The sequence below is a fragment of the Quercus suber genome, unplaced genomic scaffold (genome assembly GCF_002906115.3).
Source record: "Quercus suber isolate HL8 unplaced genomic scaffold, Cork oak 2.0 scaffold_54, whole genome shotgun sequence".
Lineage (NCBI taxonomy): Eukaryota > Viridiplantae > Streptophyta > Magnoliopsida > Fagales > Fagaceae > Quercus > Quercus suber.
Window position 1 is genome coordinate 148,812 of NW_027069519.1, and position 10,966 is coordinate 159,777.

The 10,966-nt window shown below is 38.9% G+C and overlaps 1 protein-coding gene across 1 annotated transcript; it reads left to right on the forward strand.

The window, feature by feature from the left end:
• Positions 1-6,052: 6,052 nt before the first annotated feature.
• Positions 6,053-9,603, forward strand: LOC112006909 (2-isopropylmalate synthase 1, chloroplastic-like). The gene is given in 4 exon segments (XM_065772166.1): positions 6,053-6,139; positions 6,142-6,793; positions 9,171-9,383; positions 9,462-9,603. Coding segments are annotated over 4 exon segments (1,044 nt in total). The 5' UTR covers positions 6,053-6,087; the 3' UTR covers positions 9,589-9,603.
• The last annotated feature ends 1,363 nt before the right edge of the window (positions 9,604-10,966 follow it).

The following is a 10,966-nucleotide window of genomic DNA, read 5'->3' on the forward strand; positions in this document are numbered from 1 at the left end:
CTAGAATATGTAGACGTGGTAAGAGGTTGACAGAAGGAGGCTGAAGAGGATAAGTGAACCCTTGACGAGGCTTACGTGGCCTCCCTTGGCCTCCACGCATAAGCATATAAGGAAATCTCTTGCGCCCCATGTTTAACTCTAATCAAGAGAGTCTTATAAGGAAAGCATCTCGTAAGATACACAAATTAAAGAACATCTCTCCCACAAGGAAAGATCTTCTAAGCCAAGGAACAAATGTCAACCCCATGCTACTATAAAAACCCCAAGACCCTCACAAACCAAAGTATGCATAATTGATCCCAACTCTAGCACTCTAAAGTTGTGAGAAGTTTTCTAACTTAACATTTGGAGGGTTTTTGGCCGGTACCACACTAGTACTCTCCTAGGGTTTTCTTTGTTTTTGTTTCACAAGTGTTGTCTCAAGCATGTGAGCACTGTGTGATTTACTGATGATTCTTAGCATCATCAGTTGGTGTTGTCTATGGGAAAACGAGTGATTAGCATATCACTTCTCCTAAGACAAAGAGTTGCATCGTCTAACGATTAATGGCTACCATCAACCAAGAGATCGAAAACCCGCCCAACACCTTGGAGAGTTGTTGGAGCAAAAGTTGGGCTAGTGGAATGAATAGTATTTGAACCATCGAAATGACGAATAGGGCAACAGCAAACGCAACAATGGCTGTCCCCCGATGGACAATCACTAAGAAAAGGACGACTAAGATGAAAGCATTTGAGTGGACCGACGAATACCAAAGAGCATTTAAGGAACTGAAGGCATACCTCGCATCTCCACCACTCCTCAATCCATCCAAACCCAATGAAGTGCTTTCCCTCTACTTGATCGTATCCCTCACGGTTGTTAGTTCAGCTCTCATCCAAAAGGAAGATCGCGTGCAATCACCCTTATGCTACACCAGTCGAGCGCTTAGGGGAGTAGAAGAAGGATATCCCTCTATGGAGAAGTTAGCCTCAGCTCAAGTATTAGCTGACTTCATCACAAAATTTATGACAAACAAGGCAGAAGGTAGGGAGGTAGCAGCCCCATGGAAGGTTTGAACGGAAGGATCATCCAACAGACATGCTAGAGGGATCGGGATAGTCCTACAATCTTTTGAAGAGGACATCATAGAGTGCACCATCCGACTCTAATTCCCAACGGCCAATAATGAAGCTAAGTATGAAGCTATACTAACGGGACTATCAATGAAGACTACAAAACCAAAGGAGAGCAAATGAAGTACCTTAGCGTTGTTAAAAGACAAACATATCCAAATTTTGTAGTAGAATTTGTAAAAGTACCAAGGGAAGAAAAGAACATGTTGATCGATTGGCCAAGGTTGCATCTACTGAACACAAGGCTATTGGTCGACACTAAGGAACTAGAAATACAAGTGATACCAGCAGGTATTGGTTGCACGATTCCAATCACCTTCTACCTTAAGAATGGGATGCTTCTAGAGGACTACAACGGATCCCGAAGGTTGAAAGTTTGAGCATCACGCGTCCCAGGGGCAGTGTACCAATGGCCTACCGTGTAAAAAGATGCCCAATCCTACGTAAAAGCATACAACAAATGCCAACACTTCTGCATGACCACATGGCTAAACACTACAAAAGGAAGCCAACAGGCACCTAATCCTCATCCCAATGGGATAGATCGACAACCAAAGGTGTTGATGATCAAGGATGCCAACGGCACCTGATTCTCATCCAAAATTAAGTCCTACCTACGGGTGGGGTGGATGTACGAACAAAGTCACCACCAAGTGCCTTGGTTAAAATTCTAAGTCTTCCGACCTACAAGTGGAAGAACGAACCAAGTCACCCACAAGTGCCTTGGTTAGAATTTTAATTTTTCCTACCTACAGGTGGGATGGATAGACGAACCAAGTCACTCACAAGTGCTTTGGTTAGAATTCTAAGTTTTTCGATCTACGGGTGGAAGGATGAACCAAGTCACCTACAAGTGCCTTGGTCAGAATTCTAAGTCTTCCTACCTACGGGTGGACGGACGAATCAAGTCACCCACAAGTACCTTAATACAAAATTTAAGTCCTACCTACTGGTGGAAGGACAAACCAAGCCACTCACGAGTGCCTTGGATAAAATTCCAAGTCTTCCTACCTACGGGTGGACAGACGAATCAAGTCAGCCACAAGTGCCTTGGTACAAAATTTAATTCCTACCTATGGGTGGAAGGATGAACCAAGCCACTTACAAATGCCTTGGACAAAATCTCCTGCCTACGGGTGGACGGACGAATCAAGTCACTCACGAGTGCCTTGGACAAAATTTTAAGTCTTCCTACCTATAGGTGGACAAACGAACCAAGTCACCCACAAGTGCCTTGGTTAAAATTCTAAGTTTTTCGACCTACGGGTGGAAGGACGAACCAAGTCACCCAAAAGTGCCTTGGTCAAAATTCTAAGTCTTTCGACCTAAGGGTGAAAGGACGAACCAAGTCACCCAGAAGTGCCTCGATCAAAATTCTAAGTCTTCCTACTAACGGGTGGACAGACGAATCAAGTCACCCATAAATGCCTTGGTAGAAAATTTAAGTCCTACCTATGGGTGGAAGGACAAACCAAGCCACTCACAAATGCCTTGGACAAAATCCTAAGCCTTCCTACCTATGGGTGGACGGACGAACCAAGTCACTCACGAGTGCCTTAGACAAAATTTTAAGTCTTCCTACCTATGGGTGGACGAACGAACCAAGTCACCCACAAGTGCCTTGTCAAATTCTAATTCTTCCTGCCTACGAGTGAATGGACGAACTAAGTCACCCATAAGTGCCTTAGTCAAAATTCTAACCTACACGTGGAAGGACGAACCAAGTCACCTAGAAGTGCCTCGATCAAAATTCTAAGTCTTCCTACCTACGAGTGGACAGGCGAACCAAGTCACTTATAAGTGCCTTGGTAAAAAGTTTTAAGTCCTACCTACAGGTTGAAGGATGAACCAAGCCACTCATGAGTGCCTTGGTCAAAATTCTAAGTCTTCTTACCTACGAGTGGAAGGACGAACCAAGCCACTCATAAGTGCCTTGGTAAAAAATTTTAAGTCTTACCTACGGGTGGATAGATGAACCAAGTTACCTATGAGTGCCTTGGTAAAAATATAAGTCTTCTACCTATGGAAGGATGAATGAACCAAGTCACTCATGAGTGCCTTGGTAAAATTTTTTTTTAAGTCCTCCTACCCACGAGTGAATGGACGAACCAAGCCACCTACAAGTGTTTTGGTAAAAAAGCTAATTCTTTCTACCTATGGGAGGATAGACGAACCAAGCCACTAATGAGTGCCTTGGTAAAAATGTAAGTCTTTTACATTCGGGTGGACGGATGAACCAAGCCACCCACGAGTGCCTTGGTCAAAAATCAAAATCTTCCTACCTACGGGTGGACAAATGAACTAAGCTACCAATGAGTGTCTTGGTCAAAAGTCTAAGTCTTCTTATCTACGGGAGGAAGGACGAACTAAGCCACTCTTGAGTGCCTTGGTCAAAAATCTAAATCCTTCTACTTAAGGGGTGGACGGACGAAACAAGCCACCTACGAGTACCTTGGTCAATAGTCCAAATCTTCCTACCTACTGGAGGACAGACAAACCAAGCCCTTCACAAGTGGCTTGGTAAAAAAATTCTTACCTACGGATGGACGGACGAACCAATCCACTAACAAGTACCTTGGTAAAAGATCCAAATCTTCCTACCTACAGGGCAATGAATGTTCCAAGTGACGAACGATCCAAGTGATCCTCCAAAGATGATTGACTCAAATAGAAATCATCCAACCAAGTCACCAAAGTGACAAACAACCCTCCAAAACTTTACCAAGTCCATGGAATGGGCGGATACAAACTATTATCCAAAAATTTACTAAATCCATAGAATGGATGGATACAAACTAGTATCCAATATTTACTAAGCCCATAGAACGGACGGATACAAACTAGTATAAAAAATTTATAAAATCCACAAAGTGGATGGATGCCAACTCATGCTATAAGTCCACAAGAAGGACGGATATATGAACTAAGTCCACAAAATAAATAGATGTGTCAAAAGGCATCCAAGTTTGTCCACAGGATGGACAGATACATTGACTAAGTCCACATGGTGGACGGATGAAAGTGATATAATAAAGTACATCTAATCCACTAGTGGACAGATACACCTGAAAAAGGTGTGAGACCTCCTTGAATGTATCCCTACTTGAATGAAGTACATATAATGAAAAATTGGTATATTAGCTTTCCAACAATTTTACAAGCTTGTGAAAGCATTATCCAGATGCTTAGGGGGCAATATGGCCATTACGTAGGCTATCATAGTGAAACAGTTTTTCATTATCTTGAAAGAGCAAAGGTAAACTCTTGAACGTGCAAGTTCGATGCCTTCAATAAAGCTTAAGGTGTGACTGTGTGTGTGTGTGTGTGGATGTTTATCTAGTTTAGCAAGAGTCCGCAAGAAGGACGGGTGAGGGATACTTGAATGTATCTACTAAATACTGGGTTCACGAGGCGGACAGATACACCCGAAAAATGTATCCACATTAACATCGTTGCTTGTTACCGTTACACATGCCATCTGGCTAGTTTGGCTTTATAGAAACTATGCATGCTTGATGCACTTTAAATGTAGTTAGTGAGTATCAAAAAAGTAACGAATGGTGCACACATTGTGCATCATTATGACATGGACGGAAAGTCTTGATTTTGTCGCGATAATTTCAGTTTATCGTACCAAGAGAAGTTTTTTTGTGGTTTGTCACTTGTGCACGTGTTTGGCTACTTTCCGGTTTCCACCGAATTCTCCAATCTCTAATCTATGGTGCCCTTTTCACGCTCAGTGATATGTTGTTGGCCATTTTCAACTCAAGTTTTGATTTGGACCACTAGGTCATCAAAATATAAAATCATTAATTTTTGGCTATGTGTTTTAATAGTTGTTGTATTATGCGAAGAGCCTTGGTCCTCCTAACATTTGAAAACAAAACATTCAACCTTTTAGGATTGAAAGCTTATCTAAAAGTGATGGGTTAACGATTCCCAAAAAAAGAAAAGAAAAAAAAAAAGAAAAAAAAGAAATGATGAACAAAGCTAAAAAAAAAAAAGGACGGATTAAATCAGTTACAAATTTTTCGTGAAATAAAAGAAAGAGGTCAAACACAAATATATAACATACAATGGCTACAATAATCTGTCACCCCATGAGTCCATTCAAGGTGAAATTGACGAATCCATGTGCTGAGGGGGCAGTTGATAACAGTAGACCTAAAAGCTAATGACATAACAAGACTGATGAATGCATTTTCGTGGGTAGACAGATCTGGAGGAAGTGAACCTTAGGCGGACAAACCCAATAAAGGGAGACGCACGATGCTCACGTGGCTCTCGTGTGGCTGGAAGTGCTCATCAAGAATTCTGATATGAAAAAGCCTTGCACTCTACACCCAACCATAATTGAGGGTCATTTACAAGGAAGACCATTCCGAAAAATCCAGAAATTTGATGGAGAGTTCTTCCCATAAGGAAATGCCTTCCTCCTCACAAAATTAAAGTCAAATCTACACCACTATATAACCCCCGAAACCCTCTCTCACAAAGGTACGCACAATTTCTCTAAAGCTCATATTCTCTAGCATTGTTGAAGCTCTCTTTTAACTTAACTTTCAGAGAGTTTTTGGCCAGTACCCCACCAGTGTTATTTGATTGGTTCTTCTCTTTTGTTCTTCAGGTGCACCCATTAACACGTGTGGACGATCAACTTACTGATAATTTTTTGTGCATCATCATTAACACTAAAATTACTTTTTTAACCCAACAATAACAACCGGTAACAATATAACACTTAGAATTTATTACAAAAATATTGTGAAGATATCACTTCTCCAAAATTATAACCTTACAACACTCATTGTGGTAAGTGTGCGTGACAGAGAAAAAGCGGTCACGTCCATGGAAGGAATATTCATGACATACCCCCGTTCTCAAATGTCATAAAACCCCACTCTCCTCGTTCAGGGCTTAACAGCTAGCAATCTCTCTCTCTCTCTCTCTCTCTCTCTCTCTCTCTAACCCATGGCCGCCGTTTTCTCAACCCCCAAGTTCTCCCCCACTCCCACAACTTCCATTTCCCCACTAACCCCATAACTCCACACTACCACCACCACCATTCTCCTCTTCATTTCTCCCCAAAACACTCATTCCCTTTCACCTTAAAAAAAACTGCCATCTCCTGTTCCCACCCCCAACAAACCCCATCAAACTCCGCACCCACACCTTCCCCCCGCCGCCACCCCAATTACATCCCCAACTGCATCTCGGACCCCAACTACGTCCGCATCTTCGACACCACTCTCCGTGACGGCGAGCAATCCCCCAGTGCCTCTCGAACCTCCAAGGAAAAACTCGACATTGCTAGGCAGCTCGCCAAGCTCAACGTCGACATCATCGAGGCCAGCTTCCCCGCCACCTCCAACGACGATTTTGAGGCCGTGAAGGCCATTGCCAAGGAGGTTGGCAATGCTGTCGATGTCGATGGGTACGTTCCGATCATCTGTGGCCTCTCTTGGTGCAAGGAGAAAGATATTCGGAGAGCCTGGGAAGCTGTCAAGTACACTAAAAGACCCAGGATTCATACCTTCATTGCCACCAATGCTATTCACATGGAATTCAAGTTGAGGAAGACCAAAGAACAGGTCATTGAGATTGCAAAGAGTATGGTGAGTTTTGCAAGGAGCTTGGGCTGCGATGACATCGAGTTTAGCCCCGAAGATGCTGGGAGGCAATAGCAGCGCCACATTCAGGTCAGGGTGTTCCCAGGAACACCCTGACTTGAAAAGAAAAAAAATTATATATAATAATTTAAATTTTTTTTATTTGTTAACCCTTAAAAAAAAAAATTAGGAACACCCTCAAGCAAAACCAGGAACACCCTCAAATAATTTTTTTTTTTTTACCCTTACAGCCATTGTTGAAGCTTTTCAACCACGGTGAGATGCTGGCAAACCATGAGCTTGCATCTCCATTTCTTCTTCTTCTTCTTTTTTTTCTTTCTCTCTCTCTCTCTCTTTCTTTCTTTCTTTCTTTTTTTTTTTCTTTTTTTTTTTTTCTGCATTTTTGCCGTTTCTGCATTTTTGCTCTTTCTGAAGTCTTTGCTATTCATTGCCCGTTTGCTGATGATGAAGACGAACTTTTTATTTTTCTATCAAGGTCTTCCACAAGTCAGTAAATGCTTGGCTGTCAAAGTGTAAAGGGTCAACACTTTCTTCTTTTACTTGTACCAGATGATTGGCTGTCAACCATTTACTTAGGCCTTGTATTAGTATTTATTATATAATTATTTTTTTTAGGGGGATTTAATTAATTTTTTAATGGGCAAATCTGCCACTCTTCCAGATTTCACACTATGTTTTTTTTTAAATTTAATAAATAGTTAACCATTTGAATGGACTTGGGCTGTTGGGCATAACTTAAGATTAATTTAAATATAGACTATATAAGTATGTGGGTCTTCTCTAAAATTAAAACAATTTCCATGATGTTATCAACTCCTTGATTAAGAAACTTTATATTTAATTCATGTTTGCTTATAATTTAGTATTTCTTATTTTTCTTATGAAAGTTATGATATAAAAAATATACTTGAAAAATAAATCTCAATATTTATTTTGACTATTTTAGTCAATTTTCCTACTTTTACTAATTAATGCATTTATTTATCTTTAAAAAAAATTCTTAAATTAATTATGATGTCATCATGGTTCATTAGTTTATTTTCTTATGAAGTTAGTTTTGACCCTTCTTGTCTCTACTGCAATAGTAGAAAGAAGTTTTTCAGCAATGAAATATACAAAGAATGAATTGTGCAATCGGATAAATGATTGCTTCGTTATGTATATTAAAAGAGATGTAGATTGTAGCATTGATAATGAGACTATTATACAACGATTTCAAAATATGAAAACCCGTAGAAGGTAATTATAAATTTTATGTATTTGCGTGTTTTTTTTATTGTTGTTGTTGTCAATATATGAATTTCTCTTTTTATTAGATTGTGTAATTTATGTTTTTTAAGGAACACCCTGATAAAAAATTCCTAGAGCTGCCACTGCTGGGAGGTTTGCTTTTCACCTTGCTTTTTCAGTTTTCTGAAATGGGTTTGTGACAAAAAGTGAGATTTTAAAATGCTAAGATATTGACTAATTGGTACTCTAGCTAAATGTGATAAAGTAGGGACTTGCTCTGCATTGCTGTAAAATTTGCAAATGGGTAACTTTTGTACTTATTTTGATGGAAATGGGAAACCATTTTCAATTAATGGTTGGTATTGGGGCAAAAAGAGTAGAACAGTATAATTGAAAAATGACTATGTTGTTTTTTCTTGGGACAGTCCTGTCAAGTTTAAGTGTTCAATCGCTTAGCTTGACTTTGTTTTCTACATACTTTCTCCACATGTTAGTTTATTGTGAATAAAAAGAAAGGTTGTACCTAGTGCACAAAACTCCCACTTTTGCATGGTCTGGGAGAGGCGATTGGTTGGCAATTGTGAATGGATTAGCTAAGAAAAAATGTTCAATGTGAATGGTTTTCATTTTGTACATGAGAGGTTTCCTGATTTCTCATTTTTTATTATTTTATTGAGAACTCTGATAGAGTTTGATGTGTTGCTATTTGTTGTGCTTTATTCTCAATAAGATTATAGACTTCTAGCAAACCAAAAAGAGAGAAAAATGAAAAAGCCTATTCTCGATGATGATTGTTCTCTATAGTTGGTCATTAGCTCATTTTTTTTATTGCCGAAATACACTGTTGGTCCTTAAATTTTAGGCTGTTTAGCCCATGATTGATTTTAGTCCCTATCAAACTTAAAGTGATTGCTTTTAGTCCCTCACAGGATGTGGCGTAACTGATGCATCATCATTCCATAAGGACTAAAAGTGATCACTTTAAGTTTGCAAAGACTAAATCCAATTACTTTAACTTTTTTAGGGACTAAAAATAATAACTTTAAATTTGTTAGGGACTAAAAGAGATTACTTTAAACTTCAAGTACTAAAATCGCTCATGAGCTAAATTTTAGGAACTAACAATGTATTTTGGCCTTTATTCTTCATTAGATTAGAAAACCTAACAATCTTTTGTTTCTTTGAATCTACCAGATCTGATAAGGAGTTCCTTTATGAAATATTGGGTGAAGTTATAAAGGCTGGTGCGACAACTCTAAACATACCTGACACTGTGGGCATTACTGTGCCAACTGAATTTGGGAAATTGATTTCTGATATAAAGGCCAATACCCCTGGAATCGAAAATGTTATTATTTCAACTCACTGCCAAAATGATCTTGGGCTTTCTACTGCTAACACTGTATCGGTATGGCCATCTTTTCTTTTGCTCTGTTGATTCATCGGGAAAAAAAAATTGCACTCATTTTTTGTTTCATCTGCTCGGGGGGCATGTGCTGGTGCGAGGCAGCTGGAAGTGACAATCAATGGCATTGGTGAAAGAGCTCGGAATGCTTCACTAGAGGAGGTAAGTACTGAATCATGTGACGTTCTGCAGAAAATGAATATCTAATTCTATGTGGCATGGATACTTGTAACAGGGAGACACATAAACTTATCCAATACTCCTAGCCAAATATATGATATTTTAGAATTGTGCATACTTAACTAGAGATTAAGATTATATCTATAACTGAATATATAAAATGGGTTCAAGATTCTTTATTTTTATTGGCAAATGATGGGCGTTGAAGCCATGACCACACCCTCAACCTTGCTCTTACAAAGGAAGGAGGTGTCATTTGAGTTAGAGTTCATTAGCTAAATTTTGACCAACTTTTAAATTAGGGGTACTTGAATGATAAAATTATTATTCCATAGAACTATAGAATATCAAACAATTTAACAAAAAATTGACATGCATATGAAACATTGTATTTATTGATTGGTGTGTCCTCTTGCCACATATGTATAATCTCTTTCCATATCCTGAATTTGTTTCTATGCTTCCTATGTGTGAATGCTATTACAAATAATTTATGAGAACATGATTCTTGTCGTATGCTAACCTAACACCAAATTATAATTGGTCATTACATGAGGTCACTTTCATTCCCATTAAAAAGGCCTTGCATATAAGCATTAGCGTCTCACATTGCAGCCTTAAGTAATTACTACCCTTCAGATGCCTCCAATATTATTATGGTGTGCCATAGAACATATGCTACTCACGTATGTCTGAAGATATTATAGGGACTTACAAGGCTTGTTTCTGATCCTGATTTCTGTATGTCCATGTTTATAAGTCTCTCTCTCTCCCCCCCTTGTTCTTCAAAAAATTCTTACTAATCAAGCATTTTGGATGCCGTTGTCAGTTAGAAATTTGATGCAGGAGATTTTAAGATCAACAAAAAAGAAAAGAAGGCCCATTAGTTCATTGTTTTTTATTTATCATTATGTCATTAGTATTTTAAAAGGTCATATGTCTTTTAATGAAGTTGGTTTGTTAGGATTAACTTGTTATATGTAAGATAAAAGGTTAGGATACTAGGGTTACTAAAGGCAATCATAAATAGCCTCTTTTGAGTCATTGTAGGAAACCTCTTCTTATCTGTGATTTGAATATTTGTTGAGCTCTCTGAGCCTATAAATTGATATTTGATTGTTCCAACTTCAATCTTATTATCTTTTTCTTTGCCTTAATCTTATTTGTTGTTGGAATTTCTCTTTGAAGCCTTCTCCTACACTAGATCTAGGTTCTCACCATCATCAAGTGGTATCAGAGCGAAATATTCCAGATCTAAGCCACATAATTTAGATTAGAGTCTAAGGTTGCAACTTTTTAACTATGGTTGGTCATGGTAGAGGTCTTGGGGGTAGACAAAATCAAGACCAACAGACGAAGATGGATGAGATAAGGCGTATGATTGAAAATTTGTCGTGAGTTGTAC